Below are 19,388 nucleotides of genomic sequence, written 5' to 3'. Positions count from 1 at the left end.
ACCCGACTTTAAGTCACAGAAAGCCTTTCTATTTCTAGGCCTCTATCATAGTCATCCAATCCCCCAGCATGCGCCGCTTCCCCCAGGTCGGCTTCCTAGACCTAGGGACTTGCTTAAGGCCCCCCTAAAGGTGCCCTAATCTATGCCTGCTCGAAACCTTTGCTACTCGGAGAGCTTCCCGGCATGGCGACTGAAACGAAGCGACTTCATGATCCGCTTCGCTTGGCCGGTGACACGCCGCCGGGTGGGCTTAACTCCAGGACGTTGGCTCCCGGTCAGGCAGCTGCGTGGACACCCTGAGAAGGAGGAGCGATGACGCATTTAGTGGGCGGAGCCCCTTCGGCCGGCCTGCGAGAGTCGCCACGTGAGTGTCGGCGGGGCGGCAGGAGCGGCGACAGCGATGGGCGGCGTGGAGAAAAAGAAGGTACCGCGTGGCTTAAGGCAGGCCCAGCCTGCTCACCGCGTTGCTCTCATGAGGGGATGCCGCTTTCCCGTGTAGCGAAGTAACGTCTGAAAGTGGAAACACGTTACTTCCGGAACTAGCTACCTAATACACGGCGGCTTGCGGGTTTTTTTTTTTACTATCCTTCTGGTGAAGCAGGGCCGTAGCATGCAGAAGGTCCCATGTTCGGGTTCAGAGCCTGATGGTCTCTCCGGATAGAATTGGGAGAAACCCTGAGGAGCTGCTGCCAGTTCGTGTAGACGCTACTGGGCTAGGTGGGCCAGTAGCCAGGCTCGAGATGTGTTAGCTTCTTACGTTCCCGTGTCCTGGGGCAGGAGTAGCGGAAGGGATGCTCTCAAGATGCTGGACTTCCAACTCGTGTCACCCTCCTCTGTTGGCCACTCTAGTTGGAAGTACCATGGGGCATCTGCATGTAGAAGGTCTGAGGCTTATTCCCCAGCATTCCCAGGTGTGGCAGCGAATGTCCCCTGCCTGAAACCCGGCCTAAAGAGCAGCTGCCAGTCAGTGTAGACCAGCCTTTCTCATCCTTGGGTCCCCGTATGTTATTTGACACTACAACTCCCATCATCCCTGGCTGCTGGCCCTTCTCACTGGGGATGATGGGAGTTGTAGTTCAATAACATCTGGGGACCCAAGGTTGAGAAAGGCTGGTGCAGACAAATAGTGAACTAGATGGCATAAGGCAGCTTCCATAACTCATTGATAGAGCATCTGCTTCATATGCAGAAGGCATATGTCAATCCTTGGCATTTCAGGATTGGGATGGACTCCTTGCCTGAAACCCTGGAGAACTGCTGCCCTTCAGTGTCAAAAATGCTGAGCTAGATGAACCAGCAGTCTGACTCTGCTTAAGGTAGCTTCCTTTGTTCCTGTCTTAGCTGTTTACTATCTAGGCATGAAGGCAGCACTGTAGGATCACTTGCTTTTAAATTAATACGCTTAATTTCTCACTGCGAGCCACTCAGTTCTTTGTTTGGGTTTAACTCGTGGAAGGACATATATTAAGCATTAGATAGATAGATAATTTATTACAGTCGGAGACCAGCTTATAAAACACACTTGGGGGTATTAAGCGTTGTCTCTCTTTTCGTCCCAAAGTACGAGAGGGGTTCTGCCACCAACTATATTACCAGGAACAAAGCCCGGAAGAAGTTGCAACTGAGCCTTGCAGACTTCAGGTAAGGAAAGGAATCATCGCTTACCAGCTTACTGTGGCCCCTTGATACATGTGTGTGTGGCAGGAGTGTCTTGAGTATTGCAGTGCTGCCTGGCAGGAGTGTAGTTTGTCTCTCTGTACACACATGCCACTGGATCTCTGTTTGCATCTCTCTCGTGGCTACTCACCACAATGACTCTGCTCTTCCACAGTCTGAGGAGAGAGTGCTCTGGTGCTCGAGTTCTGCTACTGGGCTTCATTTGGGGGCATCTGGGTGGCCGCAGAGAGAACAGGAGGCTGGACTGGATGGGCCATTGGCCTGATCCAGCAGGCCTTTCTTAAGGTCTTATATCAGTTCTTAAGGTCTTATGTCAGGGACGCGGGTGGTGCTGTGGGTAAAACCTCAGTGCCTAGGACTTGCCGATCGTATGGTCGGCGGTTCGGATCCCCGCGGCGGGGTGAGCACACGTCGTTCGGTCCCAGCACCTGCCCACCTGGCAGTTCGAAAGTACTCTTAAGTGCAAGTAGTTAAATAGGTACCACTTTATAGCGGGAAGGTAAACGGTGTTTCCATGTGCTGCGCTGGTGCTGGCTCGCCAGCTGCAGCTTCGTCACGCTGGCCACGTGACCCGGAAGTGTCTTCGGATGGCGCCTCTAGAGCGAGTTGAGCACGCAACCCTAGAGTCGGACACGACTGGCCCGTACGGGCAGGGGTACCTTTACCTTTACCTATGTCAGTTAGGGCCAGTGTGTTGGTTGTCGCACTGACTTCTTGGCTTTGGGTTGTAGTGGTGGTGACAGCAGTATCCTGTCGGAAGCACAAGGGCAGAACTATTCAGTTAATAACCTAAGGGTTAATTCTGTTTACAGTTAGTTAGAAGGTTGTGGTGTTGCCCAGCAGATTGGCATGATCCTTGCCAGGAGAGCTCACGTTCTAACTGGCTGTGTAGTTTCAGAGGAAGTTTTACTCTTTCTCTTTAGTTGCTGAATATCTTTCTGCTATGAACAAGGCTTGTAAATGAGACAAAACCTCTCTGTCTATGTCTCCTCAAGTTATACGCAGTTTTTGTTCAGTTTACCCAATCAAGTATTATCACTTTCACTTCTCTCTGGTCTCCGTCTGCATTATTTAGGTGACTGCTAACAGTTCCGACCTGTGATAGCTTCACAGTGAATAGCATTGTGCGTTATGTTGCCTTAACTTGGCCAACGGGAAACCGACAAGACATCTGTTCTCTTCCCCACCCCCTGCCCTTTCCAGGCGACTCTGCATCCTAAAAGGGATTTACCCTCATGAACCCAAACATAAGAAGAAGGTGAACAAAGGATCTACTGCTGCCAGGACTTTCTACCTCCTGAAAGACATAAAATTTCTCCTACATGAGCCCATTGTCAACAAGTTCCGGGAATATAAGGTATTGTGATCCCGGGGGATCCTGCAGCCAATCACAAGTATTAAATTTAATATCACCACCTGCAACAGTTTTAGAGAGCTGACTTTGGAGACGGATTAGAGGAAGGGAGTTACCATTTCCTTTCAAGAGCTGCAGTCCATTTTGTCCCCCCTGCTCAGCAATTTGGGTTTTATAGAAAATTTTGAACTGCAAAGGAAAAATTTCTGTTTCAGAATTTCCTGGCTAACCCACATCACTGACAGCAGAAGAAAAAGGCATCAAGGCAAACTAAAACTACTGTTTCTGAAAGAGTAACTTCCTTACGGGACTTAAGTATCAGGAAATATCCTGAGTGATTTAATTCTGCCTATTTATTTTGCTTGTAGCAAGTAAACAAAGTTTGAAAATTTTGAAACTGCCAAATGTGCCTGATACTGTATTTGAAATTGGGATTCATTCCTTGTTTCAAATGAACTTCTACAACTGAATATTTTCCATGGAAAAAACAAAGCACTGAAACATCCCACATCGTTGCCTTTAATGACATGATCCTGAGCCCGGTTGCTAATGAGATGCATTAAGTGATAGAATATCAGTTCCCTCCAATGAAATCAAACTTGGTTTTGTCCAGTGTAAAGTTTATCAGCCGTTAGTGTTTCTGGCAGGGAAGCTAAAGTCAACATGTGTTACCTACAAAGAGATTGGGTGCTGCAGAAGCGAGAGAGGGAACTTGAAGTACAACTGGCGCTCACTGCATTTTCTGGAAACAATTGAAGACATTTTGTTTTGACCAGGCTTTCCCAGCTGCGTAAAGGAGTCTTTACCTAACCTTGTCAGGGTTTTAGTCTTGTTTTAAATGTTTTTGTTGTTCTCGTGTTTTTAATTATCTTGCCTTGAGACGGTGGTAAAGAAGGTGATTATTAAATCTGTAGCAATGAGGATGATAATATAATGTTGGTGGGCAGCAGACTAGGTTAGGGAATTCTAAACTGGGCGGCTGGGAGCTGGCAAGGGTGCCTGTCTCTGAAACCTTTCTTCCCCACAAGGTGTTTGTCCGCAAATTGCGCAAAGCGTACGGGAAGAGCCAATGGAACACTGTGGAGCGGCTGAAGGACAACAAACCCGGATATAGGTTGGACCACATTGTCAAGGAGAGGTAAGAGACAGGGAGAACATTGCAGAGGAACTGCAATGGGGTTCCAAATAACTGGGCACAGGAGGGTCAGGGGGTGGCAGTGCAGTTCCTTCTGGCCAAGAGCTCATCCTATGGATGTGCTGCTGGGACTGGCCCTACATGCAATTCCCCTTCTGATCCAGCATCCTCAATTTTGTCCCCAGCAGAAGGGGGATCCGATCCCATGGGGACAGGGCAAGCTGACTATAGTCCGGTTGTTTATAAAGCACTCTGGGATGATTAAGGCTGTGTGAGTTACATGGTCTTGTTCTTCACCTCCCCCTTGCAGGTACCCGACCTTCATCGATGCCCTGCGGGACCTTGACGACGCTCTTTCCATGTGCTTCCTCTTCGCCACCTTCCCGCGTACCGGCAAGTGCCACGTTCAGACAATCCAGCTGTGCCGCCGACTCACCGTGGAGTTCCTCAACTACGTCATCTGCTCACGCTCTCTACGCAAGGTGAGCTGGGTGAGAGGCTATGGGGAGTTACAGATCCAGGAAGGGGTTGGCTTTATTTCAGGTAGATCAACACACATCAAGCTGGGTCTTCAGCATCCTGGTGCCCTCCAGATGTATTTGTTGGAACCTGTGATCAGCCGAGCTCCTCCGGAATCGCCTCCGACGTGATTAACGACCTGAGCCTTTGATAAGGCTCCAGGCACATTCCCTATTACGCAGAGAATCAAAGCAACACGCAGAAGTGATGAGATTTATGGCTACATCACTATGCTTTATTACTAACTATGCAGACAGAAAACACATCCTCTCTCTGTGAAAGCAGAGAGCCAGTGTGGTGTAGTGGTTAAGAGCGGTAGACTCATAATCTGGTGAACCGGGTTCGATTCCCCGCTCCTCCACATGCAGCTGCTGGGTGACCTTGGGCCAGTCACACTTCTCTGAAGTCTCTCGGCCCCACTCACCTCACAGAGTGTTTGTTGTGGGGGAGGAAGGGAAAGGAGAACGTTAGCCGCTTTGAGACTCCTTCGGGGAGTGATAAAGCGGGATATCAAATCCAAATCCAAACTCAACTGAACAAACAAAGGAACAGGAAACCAGTAACATCACATCCATCTCCTGTCTTCCGTGAGACTTCCAACAGTCTGGAATCCCAGGAATGTAAACAGAGTCCTGTGACTCCAAGCACTGCACAGTGGCAAACAGAAACTAACAGTTTTCGCCCCCTTGGGCTGCGCTTGCTGGTGCTGATGAGAATTACTGCCTGCAACATCTGGCTGGCTTAAGCGCTCCATCACTGCCTTGGCCAACCTGGTGCCCACCAAAAGTTTTAGACTACAGCTCCCATCAGAACCAGCAAGCGTGACTGTGTGATGCTGAGGCTGCTTGGGAGCACAGCCATGCTGGCAGAGCTTGATAATTCCCTTTTAATGTCGATTCTTTCTCTGGTGGGGCAAGGGGGAGAGAGGAAGCACTGATTTCTCTGGGCCAGGAAATCTAGAGTTTGGAAAAGTAACCATTGTTGCAGTAACTCAGCCTGGGGGGCTTTATAAAGGAATTGTAGGCTCCACTTCTTTCTTGCTCAAGTGCTGATTCTGGCAGGAGTTTCTGTGTGCTTCCTCCTCCTCCCAAGTAAACCCAGGTGCAGCTAGCTGGAGATGGAGTGTTGGGGAGCAGTCTGAGAGACAGCCAGGAAACCAGGACCTCCAGCCCCTGGAACAGAGATATCTGGCTCTTGTTGCTTCCCAGGGTCACAGGCAGTGCTGCCCCTCCTCCTGCAGAGACTGCAGGTTTGAGGTCTGGGCAGGGCTGAACCCTGATGGCCTGATGGGGGTCATAGTCCAGAACATCTGGAGGCCGCCAAGTTGAGGAAGGCAATATCAGAGAAGTGGCCGGCCTTTTTTCACCTGCACTGGACTTCTCCGTTGTGTTCTGTGTTGATTCTCCAGCTGAAACCACCCTCTCTCCTCCCCTTGCCAGGTGTTCCTGTCCATCAAAGGCATCTACTACCAGGCGGAGGTGATGGGGCAGCTTGTCACCTGGATAACACCCTACGCCTTTTCCCACAATGTGAGTACCTGGGCAAGATTTCCTGGGATAGTTTTGTTAATCTCATTGTCATTCCCTGCAAAACAAAGGCACTAACTCCTTCAGTATCATGGGATGGAAGGGCCATAGCTCACCAGCAGAGCACCTGCTTCGCATGCAGAAGATCCCTGGTTCATTCCCCAAAAGTATCTCCAAGTACGGCTGGAAATGCCCCCTTCCTGAAAGCCAAGAGAGCTGCTGTCAGTCAGTATAGGCAGTATTAAGCTAGATGGACCAAGGATCATACTCAGAATAGGGCAGCTTGCTATGATAAATCTTTCCATTTTGGTGGCTATTTCCCCCCGTTTTTAAGTTCCATACTATATCTTTCTTAACATAGATAACATAGATTCCTGTGGCGGATCATTTTGCTTGCCCTTTTCTGCAATCTTCTTTTCGATGTGAGGCCACCAGAACCCTCCAATCAATGGTGCCCTGGCTGTGCCTTGGCCCACCTCCTCGTCCCCATTGGCCGCCCAAAGGGAACTAGGAGACCGTGACCTGGGCCTTGAGTCCTTTTGCCCGTGGTGCACGTTGACTTCTTGTCCTTGGTTATTCCAGCTGAGCTTCCCTTGGGTCGAAGAATCATTAACTTTAGAAAAAGGGCACTGCAGAAGTGACCTTAATTAACAATTAACCCCCCCCCCCGGAACACTGCTCAGCTGGTGGGCAGCCAGTTATTTGGACACATTTGGCCCTGTCCGTTGGCTTGCATAACTTAAATCTGTTGCTTTTCCCATCAGGCCATGCCTTAATGCACCTTGCAGATATAATAACAACATATACAACCATGCCTTGTTAAAGGGGGTTGTTTGGATAACAGGTGCTGCTGTTGGCAAGCAGGCAGAAGGGGGATAAAGCAAATAATTTAATTAGACAGTGCCTATATGATATCGAGCAGCAGAATAATCTGGCCACAATCAGGAAATTTTGTCCATGCTGTGATTGTTTCCCACCAAGTCGTTTTGACACTTTGGAACCCTGCTTGTAAAATTTAACAATTCCAAAATACAGGCATGCTTTTGCTTTCGCAAGATTGAATAAACTCCCTTTGGTTGTACTTGAGGGTCAATTTCAGAAAATTCCACTGGAAAAACACGTCCCTGCTGAGATGACAGTATTGGGTCAGTGGCTTATATGTTTCTGGCTTGTATAAAGGTTTGAGGAGTGAGGTTATTACCCCTCTATTATTGTCCATGCCGGGTCGCTCAACCATTCCTAGTGTCCTTTCTTTTAGCAGATGAAGATGATCAAGTGACAGCAAAAACTGCAAGGTTTTTAACGGGGGCAATTACAATAAGATCTGTTATTTGATTATTGATGTAAACCCCCAAAATGTATTTTCTATAGTTAAGTTTTTACCTCTAACTTCAGTACATTTTATTTTATTGCTGTGGCTAGTGGCTGATGCAAATAAAGATTATTCTGCTTCAGGCGGAAGGGGGATGGTTGCAGTCGGGCTGAGAAAGCCAAGCAGCTTAGACTTAGAGAAGAGGAAGGGAGATGATGACTTCTCCACCCACAGTGATGCCCTAAAGGGAAGTCCAAAAGCAGCAGCCAAGCTCAAGAGGCCTCTTCCCTCCTGTAGTTTGCAGCAACTGGTGTTCAGAAGCATTGCTGCCTTCAGCTGTGGGGGCAGAGCATCATCACCATGTCTAATAGCCATGGATAGCTTTACTCCTCTTGTAAAGCCATCCAAGTCATTGGCTGTCACTGCCTTCAGGAGTACGTTCTGCATAGAGCTATGAAAGTGAAGATGTTACTACAGTGGTACCTTTGGTTGCGAACAGGATCCATTCCAGAGGCCCCTTCACAACATGAAAAGAGCGCAACCCGCAGCACTTTGGCGCATGCATGTGACATCGTTTCGCGCTTTGGTATATGTGCGAGCGGCGAAACCCGGAAGTAACCCTTTTCCGGTACTTCCGGGTCGCCATGGGATGTAACCTGAAAGAACGTAACATGAATTAAACGGAACATGAGATATGTCTGTAGAGAAAACTTCTACATGGAAGTAGAACTGGGTGTTTTGAAAGGGGTGTTTGTGTGTGTGTGTTACAGTGGCTTAATCGGCACCCCTCTTTCCTCCCAGCACCCGACAGACGTGGACTACAGAGTCATGGCCACCTTCACGGAGTTCTACACCACTCTCGTGGGCTTCATTAATTTCCGCCTCTACCAGTCCATCAACTTGCACTACCCTCCAAAGGTGAGGAATTCACTGTGTAGAATTGAGAAAAACAACTGGAGGGCAGGGGAAATCCCAGGGACTTGAGACTCAAGCTGGTGTACGTGGCTCTCCCTCTCCCAATTTATCCTTGCAAGAACCCTGTGAGGTAGATTAGGCTGAGAGAGGCAGTGACTTGGCCAAGGTGACCCAGAAGCTTCATACCCAATTGCCGGCTTAGTGCGGTAAGGTTTTTATTCCTTCATTAACCAAAATACAGTGGTGCCCCGCAAGACGAATGCCTCGCAAGACGGAAAACTCGCTAGACGAAAGAGTTTTCCGTTTTGGAGGTGCTTCGCAAAACGAATTTCCTATGGGCTTGCTTCGCAAGACGACAATGTCTTGCGAGTTCCTGCTGGTTTTTTTCCCTCCCCCCCCCCTTTTCTAAGCCGCTAAGCTGCTTATCAGCTGACCCGATCAGCAGATAAGCTGCTAATAGCGCTAATCCGCTAATCCTTCAATGGGCTTGCTTCGCAAGATGAAAAAACCGCTAGACGAAGAGAATCACAGAATGGATTCTTTTCGTCTTGCGAGGCACCACTGTATTTATATCAAGGAGGCCGCAAGAATACTTTGACATGGAACCTGTGGGCCATTCACTGCCTTGTCAAGTGGGGGGGGAGGAGAGTGAGGCCAAAATTTGATGCTGCCTTCCCAGAGCTGGCTGAGTGAGGCTCTGAGCTTTGGGAAGGAGATGCAAGGCTCAGGCAGGGTCCTAGAGCTCTCACACCTCCTCCCAAAGCTTGGAAAGTGCTACCTAGGCTTTGGGAAGGAGGTGAGGGCTCTAGGACCCTGTCAGAGCCCCCATGCCTCCTTCCCCAAGTCCAGCATCTTGCTTACTTGGCTTTGGGAAGGCAGTGCGGGGGCATCAAATTTTGATTCGGCCGTCATCACGTTGGACCAGCTTGATTTTAAAGCAGCAGACCTGTCACTTTAAAAGGAATGACAAAAAACTTGAAAAATGAACTGGTCACAAAAGCACAGAAGGGATGGGGAGAGAGAAAGATCAGGCAATTTTGAGGGTCATGCTGGGCGCCACTCATGAAAAGGCCCCGTCCCACATCTCAGCAGACCAAAATCTGGGTGTGGGTGAGAGAGACGGCTCTCCTCCAATCACCACCATGGCTGGGCGGGGTCAAGGAGGGTTAAAGGCAGAAAAGCCCTGAAGGCTGGGGCTGCCAGCCAGCAGGAATGTTCTCTTGTTAAACTGATTCTGTGGAAGGAGGTCATCCCTGCTTCTGTGTGTCTTTCAGATCGAAGGCCAGTCCCTGTCAGAGCTGACGCCAGAGGATGGGGAGGTGTATGCCTTGGACTCTGAGAGTTACCTGGAGGTGAGTGGGCAGGAGTCCCCAAGAATCAGCCGTCTGGGCCTTGGATGGGGAACAACAGTCTGTTAATGGCTGGACATCTTTATCCCCTCAGAAACTGTCGGCTTTCAGCACCAGCCTGGCCCAGGTGGTGGCACCTGACCTGACCTAGCTTAGTCAGTGTTGAGGGGGTTGGGGGTGGTAGTTGCAGTTCCACAACAACTGAGAACCCCGAGCTTGAAGATCAGTGCTGTAGATTGGACCCTACAATCGGCAGGTGAGGCCTTGTTGGTTGCTGCTGCCACTGGGGGCTGCCTGATTGGCATTGACCCCTGACAGGGCCTTTTCATTGGTAGTTCCCTGTTGGCCACTCTCCAGCTCTGCTTTATTTCCTGCCCCAAATGATCGTTCCAAGGAAACGGCAAACCACCTCTGCTTCTGTTTCATCTGCACCCGGTGACACAATTAAGTATCTGCTAATTGCTGGACATCTTTTTCCCCTCAGAAACTGTCGGCTCTCAGCGCCAGCCTGGCCCGAGTGGTGGCACCCGACCCGGAGGACGAGGCAGTCGTGGATGAGTTCCCCGTGGAGGAAGTAAGTTCTGCCCGGAGCTCTAGAGTAGGGGAGGGCCTCCACAGATCCACCCCTCCCACCAAAAAAACCACCACCACGTGTAACTGTGGCCTGCTGGAAATGGGGCACTGGCCCTTTGTGGGAACAATGAAGCCACGCAGCATAAGTCGCCGCTCCAGCCCATTTCAGAGGGGCTGGGAAGGCAAGGCCAGAAGTTGGAGGGGCTTCTCTTGGACTGTAGCTTTCCTTAGCCTTGGTGGTGGGTACCTGAGATGGGAGAGCTCCCCTGAACTCACCTCAGGTTAACGAAGAAGTCACCCAAGATCTTCCTAACCTGATGCCCCCGGATGCTTTGTGCTCTAACTTCCAAGGCTGATGGAAGTCATACTCCAAAAACGTATGGAGGGCACTGAGTTTGGGAAGCTTGGCCTAGAAGGGATCTCACTGTGCCTTTCTCCCCCCTACACCAGGAGAGTGCAGAGCAAGAGGAGGCCCGGAAAAAGGAGCAGGAGGCCCTGGAGAAGCAGAAGAGGCTCTTTGAAGGCCTTCGCTTCTTCCTCAACAGGGAGGTGCCCAGGGAGCCTCTGGCTTTCATCATCCGGTATGTAGCGCGGTCGCTCTGCCTTGGGCTTTTGGCTCTGGGGATTTTGCCAGGTGCATCCCAGGCCTTGGTAGTTTGGCTGGATTTTGATGGCCCTATTGGGGTGGGGAGAGGAGGGGAGTCTACATGCAAGGACCCCGAACCCTGGCCTCATTCCAGGCTTAAGGGCTAAGACTGCAGCCCTAGCCCCACTTACCTGGAGGTAAGCCCCATTGAGTTATTCCAATAATTCATTTGTTTTATTGCCTGCCCTTCAGCCAAAAGTCCCAGGGCAGGTTGCAGCAATTTAAAATGCGACCTTTAAAAGGAGTTTAAAACAAATCGTGATCCCAGGAATAAAGTGAGTCCTGAAAGCACACACCTCCAGTGTCAAAGGCCAGGGTAAAGAGATAGATTTTATACATGCAGCTAAGCCGGTACATTCAAGGTGCCAGCTGTACCTTTGTCAGGAGGGAGTTCCGTAACTGGGGGACTGCCACAGAAAATGCCCTTTCCCATGCCAACATCACCCCAGCTTCTGAGAGTGGGTGAACTGCCAAGAGGGCCTGCTGTGCTAATCTTAACATCCAAGAAAGCCTGTAGGGAAGGAGGCTGCCTTTCTGATATTTGGGGCCTTAGGCATTTAGGGCTTTAAAGAAGTAATAATAATAAGACGCGGGACACGGGTGGTGCTGTGGTCTAAACCACTGAGCCTCTTGGGCTTGCCGATCAGAAGGTCGGCGGTTCGAATCCCTGCAATGGGGTGAGCTCCCGTTGCTCAGTCCCAGCTCCTGCCAACGTGGCAATTCGAAAGCACGTCAAAAAGTGCATGTAGATAAATAAGTACCACTCCGGCGGGAAGGTAAACGGCGTTTCCGTGCGCTGCTCTGGTTTTGGTGTTCCGTTACGCCAGAAACAACTTAGTTATGCTGGCCACATGATCCGGAAAAACTGTCTGCAGACAAACGCTGGCTCCCTCGGCCTGTAAAGCGAGATGAGCGCCACAACCCAAGAGTCATCTGCAACTAGACTTAACTGTCAGGGGTCCTTTACCTTTACCTTTTCTTTTAATAATAATAATAAGAAGAAGAAGAAGAACATTAATTTTATTATTTATGTGCTGCCCATCTGATTGGGTTGCCAGAGCATCTCTGAACTGCTCCCAACAAAGTATTATAAACACAAAATAGCATCAGCCATTAAAATCTTCCCTGAACAGGGCTGCCTTCAGATGTCTTCTAAAAGTCAAATCGTTGTTTATCTCCTTGACATCTGACGGGAGGGCACCACTACTGAGAAGGCCCTCTGCCTGCTTCCCTGTAGCTTCACGTCTCACAGTGAGGGAACCACCAGAAGGCCCTCAGACCTGGACCTCAGTTGAATTGTGTGCAGAAACAGACTGGCAATCAATTCAGTAGGACTCATTTCTGAGCAGGCATGGTTGGGTTTGTGCTGTAGGGTTTGGTCTTCCTGTTTGATTGGTTCAAGAGGGTGTGTGTCATCGTCCCCTTTCTGGCAGGTGCTTTGGGGGCCAAGTGTCCTGGGACAAGTCTGTTTGCATTGGCGCTACCTATGATGTGACGGACCCAACCATCACCCATCAAATCGTCGACCGGCCTAGTCTGGAAAAGCAAGTGATAGGCAGGTGAGTGCAGCAGTCTCTTGGTCGGGACTACAACTCCCATCAGCCCCAGGCAGCATGTCTTCCAGCCAGGGATGATGGGAACTGTAGTCTGACAACATCTGGAAAGCCTCAGGTTGGCTACCTCTGGGATAAAGGCTTGGAGGTTCACAGCGAGATAAAGGGTCTCAGATCCCCCCCCCCCCAATCCACCTGGTTCTGGATCACTTGTCCATTCTGGTTCTCGAGAGACTGGGCTTGTGTTTCTCCCCAGGTATTACATCCAGCCGCAGTGGGTCTTCGATTCAGTCAATGCCAAGCTGTGCCTTCCGGTGGCAGATTACTTCCTCGGCGTCCTGCTGCCTCCTCACCTCTCACCGTTCGTGACTGAGAAGGAAGGGGACTACATCCCACCAGAGAAGCTGAAACTGCTAGCCTTGCAGAGAGGTGACGAGCCAGGTAACGCGATGCTCCGTGAACCGGGGCCCATGGTTCTCCAGACTTGGGTCCCCTGCCAATATTAGACTGCAACTCCCATAATCCCCAGTTGCTTAGTCAGTGTTATTGGGGGGGGGGGACAGTTCCACAACATCTGAGAATCCCCCAAAATTGAAAATCCCCCAAGCCACTGGGGGCTGCCTGATTGGCATTGACCCCTGACAGGGCCTTTTCATTGGTAGTTCCCTAGTTGCAGAATTCCGTCGCTAGTGAGACACACCTGTTGTCATCATTATTAACTTTCAGGAGGAATTTGAAAGCATTTCTCTTTACCCATAAATTTGGTGGCTGAAGAATACTGTTCCTGCGGTCTGAGCCTCTTGGACTTGCTGATCGGTAGGTCGGCAGTTCAAATCCCTGCAACGGGGTGAGCTCCCGTTGCTCTGTCCCACTCCTGCCAACTAGCAGTTCAAAAGCACACCAGTGCAAGTAGATAAATAGGCATTTCTGTGGCAGGAAGGTAAACGGTGTTTCCATATGCTCTGGTTTCCATCACGGTGTCTCGTTGTGCCAGAAGTGGTTTAGTGATGCTGGCCATATGACCTGGAAAGCTGTCTGTGGACAAACGGCGGCTCCCTCGGCCTGAAAGCGAGATGAGCACCACAATCATTCTGATGTGTTCCGTTCAGTGAATGGTGAGGGGCTTTCTTCTCGCAAGCCTGCCTTACCTGTGTGGCGCTCACGGAAAGTAACACGAGGTGGTTCCTTCCTGTAGGAGAAGAGAGCGGATCGGAAGAACAGGAAGAGAGTGACGATGCCACAGAAGGCTCGGAGGACGAGGATGAGGGTTCTGAGAAAGAAGACGAGGGGAAGCTGAAGAAGATGGAAGAGCAGAGGACCCAGAGCAAGGTACGTGGGGAGAGAGGCACAATTGTTTCCTGAAAGTTTTGCCTGCCTCCGGGTTGCCCTTTTGAGTTTGTGATTTCATCCTCCCCCTCCCACAGGCCCTCCCGGTGAAGGTGACGGCAGGTAAAGTCCTGAGAGAGGACAAGCAGCGGCTGGCGCAAGAGGAGCAGAGCGAGGAGAAGCGCTTGGCCATCATGATGATGAAGAAGCGGGAGAAGTACCTGTACCAGAAGATCATGTTTGGGAAGAGGCGCAAGATCCGAGAGGTATTGTCACAATGGGCCGCTCCTTCTTGTCCTAGGCTTGAGCTGTCTTGCTGTGCTGGGCCTAGGAAAAGGTTGCGGGTGTGTCCTACGAAGTTGTCCTGTTAGGTTTCCCACCTGCACTGTGGGACTTCCTCTCCCCACCACGTGCCCCTCAAATCTGGAGCAGCTTTGCAAGGGGAGTAACACAGGGCAAGGGAAGGCGGAGGAAGTCATGTTGTGCAGTCCTTAGGACCATAGGATGCTGTCTTCTGCCGAATCAGACCATTGGTCCTTCCTGATTATTATTATTATTATTATTATTATTATTATTATTATTCATACCCTTCCCATCTGGCTGGGTTCCCCAAGCCACTCTTGGTGGCTCACAACAGACTATTAATAATATGATAAAACATCAAGCATTAAAAACTTCCCTGAACAGGGAAGCCTTCAGATAGTTGTTTATTTCCTTCAGATAGTTGCTTATTTCCTTGACATTTGATGGAAGGGCGCTCCACAGGGCAGGCACCACTACCGAGTAGGCCCCTCTGCCTGGTTCCCTGTAACTTTGCTTCTCGCAGTAAAGGAACTGCCAGAAAGCCCTCGGCGCTGGACCTCAGAGTCCGGGCCGAACGATGGGAGGTGGAGACGTTCCTTCAGGTATACTGGGCCAAGGCCGTTTAGGGCTGTAAAGGTCAGCACCAACACTTTGACTTGTCCTCAGAAACATACTGGAAGCCAATGTAGGTCTTTCAGGACTGGTATAATATGGTCTCGGTGGCCACACCCGGTCACCAGTCTAGCTGCCACATTCTGGATTAGTTGTAGTTTCCAAGTCACTTTCAAAGGTAGCCCCACGTAGAGTACATTGCAGTATTGTCTACACCAGCAGCAAATGGGTCTCCTAAGCCCTACCTGGAGATGCTGGTGGAATGAACCTGAGATCTTTTGAATGCAAAGAACATACTCTACCACCGCACAACAGCCCTTCCCTAAAATGAAGTAAGGTTCTGGTCCTCATGTTACAAATTAAAGACTGATTTAAATAGGGAAATAGGAAGCTGCCGTATACTGAGTCAGAACATGGGCCCATGTTGCTCAGTATTGTCAGCACTTGTGGGCAGCATGTCTTCAAGGGTTCAGACAGAATCTTCCACGGTCCTACCTGGAGATTTCTTGGGTGGAACCTGGGACCTTTTTGTGTGCAAAGCAGATACCCTGTTACTGAGCTATAGCACAAACAGGATTACAGCAATTTGTTGGATGCAGTCCAAGATTTCCCCCCCTTTCTTCAAGTGAGTCATGTGCCTTGAACAGCAATTTGATCTACAGACATAAGCACAGGAGTAGCCAAAATGGTGACCTCCATATGTTGTTGGACTGCAACTCCTATCAGCCCCACCATGGCCAATAGACAGGGATGATGGGAGTTGTAGTCAAGCAACATCCAGAAAGGCACTGTCTTGGCTACAACCGCATTAGCAGTGCTCAACTCTAGGCTGTAAAAAGCTAACCCTCCTTGTTTCCACACATAAAGCTCTTGCAAGGCACAGGAGGAAGACAGGCTGGATTTATTTTATTTTTCTAGATAATTTTTAAACTTACAAAAGAGGCAGTCACTAGCGTTTATTGTTCATTTCAAGTTATAATTAGTATCGGCAAATCCAAGATTACCATTCCAGAGTAGCCTCTTTGTTGGGATCTTCTTATCACAACTCACACACACCCCACCTTCCTTAAACATTACAAAATAAACATTGAACTCTGCTGCATCAATACCCTATGAGTCACACATCCAGCACTACCATTGCAGGAAGAGAAGCGGCTTGTATGTGTGCAGGGCCACATTGTCCTCTGCTTCTGCCATTGTGCGTTTGTGGGTATTAGCTGAGGCATTCTTAGCTCTCCCTCTGCAATGTCTGGCATTCAATAGAGCAGGCGTAGAAAACCTTTGGCCTGCCAGAAGTTATTGAACTACAACTCCTGTTAGCCCCAGCAAGCGTGACCAATGACCAGGAATGATGGGAATTGTAGTCCAACAGCAACTGGAGGACCAAATATTCCCCACACAGGCAGTGAAGTGATGGAAAGTTGGTGCTCACTACACAAAACTTTCCTGATCTTAAGTTTGTGGAATGTGCCACATACTTTTCTTTCTTTAGATTGGTTTTATTGAAAGATTTTCATGGCTAACAGTGCTCCATATAGCGTCTCCTGTTTTTAGTTCATAGAGTCTTTTTCATAGTCGGTTACATTTGGTGTGAGTCATTGCTATCGTAGGCACTGTGAGCTTTGGGGGGTGGGGAGAGAAGGGGGTAGTGCTGTTTCCTTCTGTTGCGTAGTGTGTGTATGGAGTTTTGTTTCAGCATCACGTGGATAGTTTTGTTATCTATTCATATATTTGTTTTCATTGGTGGTGCAGCAGGTTGGGAAGCCCAGAGCTTGGTTGTTTGCATTTGATTAAGTAGCAGTGAGTTTTGTTTGATTGTGGGACAACTTCAGAAGAAACACAACACATGCTTTAATCCAGACTCGACCAATCTGTTGCCTTCCAGATGTTTTGGACTACAACTCCCATCACGACTGCTGGCTGGGGCTGATGGGATCTGTAGTCCAAGACATCTGGAAAGCACTAGGTTGGCCAAGGTTGCTTTATTTTGTCTGATGCTGAAAATTCAAGCATTGACCTAACATGTCATGGGGGGGGAGAAAGGGGGGACTTGAGCAAGAGTGTATAGGGTCAATATGGGGCTGCTTTTGGAGAGCAGATTCATTGGTTCATAGAATTAATGAACTGTATGCCACTCTCTGTGACTCAGAGTGCAGTGTTGCTGCAAAAATCTCTCTATGTCCCCTACTCTTTCACTTCTGCGAGAAATTAACCTGAATCTCTTTTTTAAAAAAGATATTTATTAACGTTTTTAAAGTATAACAGTAAAAATGAAAAATAAAAAGAAACATACAAAATAAAAACAGTTAAAAAACACATTGATTTTCCATAACATACCTTCCTTACACTTATTTCCCCGGACCTCCTCATACCACCCTTTTTTGTATTCCACTTCAGTTTGTTAGTTCAGCAAATCCTTACCATTAAGCTTTTACCCTTTTGTAAACCTTTTTTCCTATCTCTTAAAGCATCACAGCTGGAAACCACTTAGTTTCTATCCAACATCCTTCTAGCATTCATTAATTCTACAATATTTCTGTAAATAGTCTTTAAATTTCTTCCAGTCTTCTTTCACCGACTCTTCTCCCTGGTCTCGAATTCTGCCAGTCATTTCTGCCAATTCCATGTAATCAATCACCTTCATCTGCCATTCTTCCAGAGTGGGTAAATCTTGTGTCTTCTAAATTAACCTGAATCTCGAGGTCTTCTTGGCTTGAGAGTTCCAATCCAAGCATTCGGGTGCCCAGCACCCATACTAACAGAGGATGATGGCCTGCAAAGGGGTGTTTGCTCAGTGAAATTGCTCGTGATATACACAGAGGCTGCCCATCAGTGCCTCCTGTAGTAGCTGGGAAAGATATCAGAATTCCACAAGGCACAAAAGACTGTTTGCGGTTCCTGCTCAGTTTCTGTTTGCACTGACTTGGCATCTGCTGTGCTGAATGCACCTCTTTAAACATGCCCACATTTCACTGGGTGTCAGAATTGGACACGCTCCCTCCCTTCCATGTTGAACAGAGGAGAACTGCAAATAGCTTCTCTCTGAGCCAGTGCAGGGGTGGCTGATGTAGGTGACTTCCCTTCACATAGAGGAATGGGTGGCAGTGCTCGTGGCATTTGGTTTGCCTGTCTCTTTTCTTGCCTTTCTAGATGTGGCAGCCATTTTATCTTACACTACACCCCCCCCCCCACACACACACATCAGCCTTTTTGTGACTGGCACCCACAGCCCCTTCCCAAAATTCCAAATGGGACCACTGACCCAAAAAAGTTGGCAGCCCCTGCTGTATATACCACATGTGTCAAAAAAAAGTTGGATTTTTGAGACATGAACTAATGCATTTTGTTTTTTCCTCCCCTCTCAGGCTAACAAACTAGCAGAGAAACGAAAAGCTCACGACGCGGTAGTGAAATCGGAGAAGAAGAAAATGAAGAAAGCACAATGAGAGTAACAGAGGCCTCTCATCCCAGCCTGTCCCTTCTCACACAGGCCTACAAGATGGGCACTTGGGGCCTTTCAGCTGTTGGTGGGATGCCTCAGAATTCTGGCTTCTTCCCCTGAATCCATTTTCACCAAGGTGGACTCCTGTGGGATGATTGGGCCTAGTAGTACCTTGGGCTTCAAGGAGGAGAAGGTCCGCTTTATTTAAAAACACATCTGAATTCTCCTCAGTTCCCATCAGGGTTTTCTCGTTGTATGATTGTTGCTGTCATGCATCAGATTTGCCAGTCAGGACAGGCTTTCTAGGCTTTGATAGAAACAAAAAACGCACTGGTAAATGTGTGGGGTAACTGAGAGACTGTGAATAAGGCTCCCCACATACACTTCCTGTAAGTGACTTTTCGTGAGAAAAAGTCTCTCTGGCTATTTTGGCACAGGGAATAAGTAGGCCTGAGGTCTGCAAGACCACCACAGAATCCACCCCTTAATTTTAAATGTCACTTTCTTCTAGTTGGTGAGCATATGGGAGGGAGCTTGTGGTCTTTCCAGAGGGCAGAATTGCCTCTGAACTGTTGCTGTGCTTTGTAAAGAAACCTATTTACACGTTGATTCAAGGGCTCAGGTAGAGCAGTCCTGTCTTGGTAAATGGAACAGCTTGGGGATTTTAGGGATAATGGGGTATGTATCCACCACCACCCCAGCCTTGCTTTTGTCTTCTTTGATTCTGATGCTGCCCCATAGCACCCATTCATAGCCTGGACAGCTAAAGAATGCATCTGGACCCCGAACCTCTTCCGCATTTTGTATTACAATTTCAAATCGCAGAATAATTTACGTTCTCTTTTATTAAACTGAGCTTTGAAACGAGTCTCAGCAGTCTTCTTCCTCCTTCTCCTTCTCACAAACATCATTGAATTTATTGCCTGCCGTTCACCAGCAAGTCCCAGGGTGGGTTGCAATAATTCAAACTTAAAAGCAGTTAGAACCAATTGCAATCACAGTCCGGTTGGCAGAGCATGAGACTCTTAATCCCAGGGTTGTGGGTTCAAATCCCGTGTCAGACAAGATTCCTGTATTGCAGGGGGTTGGACTAGATGACCCTTAAGGTCACTTCCAATTCTATGGTTCTGTGAATAGGGTGGGCTT

At 48.8% G+C, this 19,388-nt stretch overlaps 1 protein-coding gene across 2 annotated transcripts; it reads left to right on the top strand.

The window, feature by feature from the left end:
• Positions 1-291: 291 nt before the first annotated feature.
• Positions 292-19,109, top strand: PES1 (pescadillo ribosomal biogenesis factor 1). Of its 2 annotated transcripts, none has more exons than XM_083478701.1 (15): positions 292-424; positions 1,562-1,641; positions 2,881-3,034; positions 4,060-4,169; positions 4,477-4,648; positions 6,125-6,214; positions 8,325-8,441; positions 9,713-9,790; positions 10,272-10,361; positions 10,811-10,941; positions 12,440-12,565; positions 12,816-13,000; positions 13,758-13,888; positions 13,984-14,151; positions 18,166-19,109. In XM_083478701.1, the coding sequence occupies exons 1-15, from the start codon at positions 401-403 to the stop codon at positions 18,244-18,246; spliced, it is 1,737 nt and encodes a 578-aa protein (XP_083334827.1). In that variant the 5' UTR covers positions 292-400; the 3' UTR covers positions 18,247-19,109. The 2 variants fall into 2 exon arrangements, with proteins under 2 accessions (XP_083334827.1, XP_083334826.1); XM_083478700.1 differs by having other exon boundaries at positions 293-424; positions 13,755-13,888.
• Positions 19,110-19,388: the final 279 nt, after the last annotated feature.

Source organism: Podarcis liolepis (assembly GCF_965112155.1).
Source record: "Podarcis liolepis genome assembly, chromosome: 15".
Taxonomy (NCBI): domain Eukaryota; kingdom Metazoa; phylum Chordata; class Lepidosauria; order Squamata; family Lacertidae; genus Podarcis; species Podarcis liolepis.
The sequence above is the reverse complement of the archived record's forward strand: the minus strand, read 5'-3'. Positions and strand labels throughout refer to the sequence as shown.

Coding starts and splice junctions, on each gene's coding strand:
- PES1 (XM_083478700.1), top strand. CDS start 401: ATGGGCGGCGTGGAGAAAAAGAAG. Junction 9,791..10,271: donor ACTCTGAGAGTTACCTGGAG/GTGAGTGGGCAG, acceptor TTTTCCCCTCAG/AAACTGTCGGCTCTCAGCGC. Junction 13,889..13,983: donor AGCAGAGGACCCAGAGCAAG/GTACGTGGGGAG, acceptor CCCCTCCCACAG/GCCCTCCCGGTGAAGGTGAC.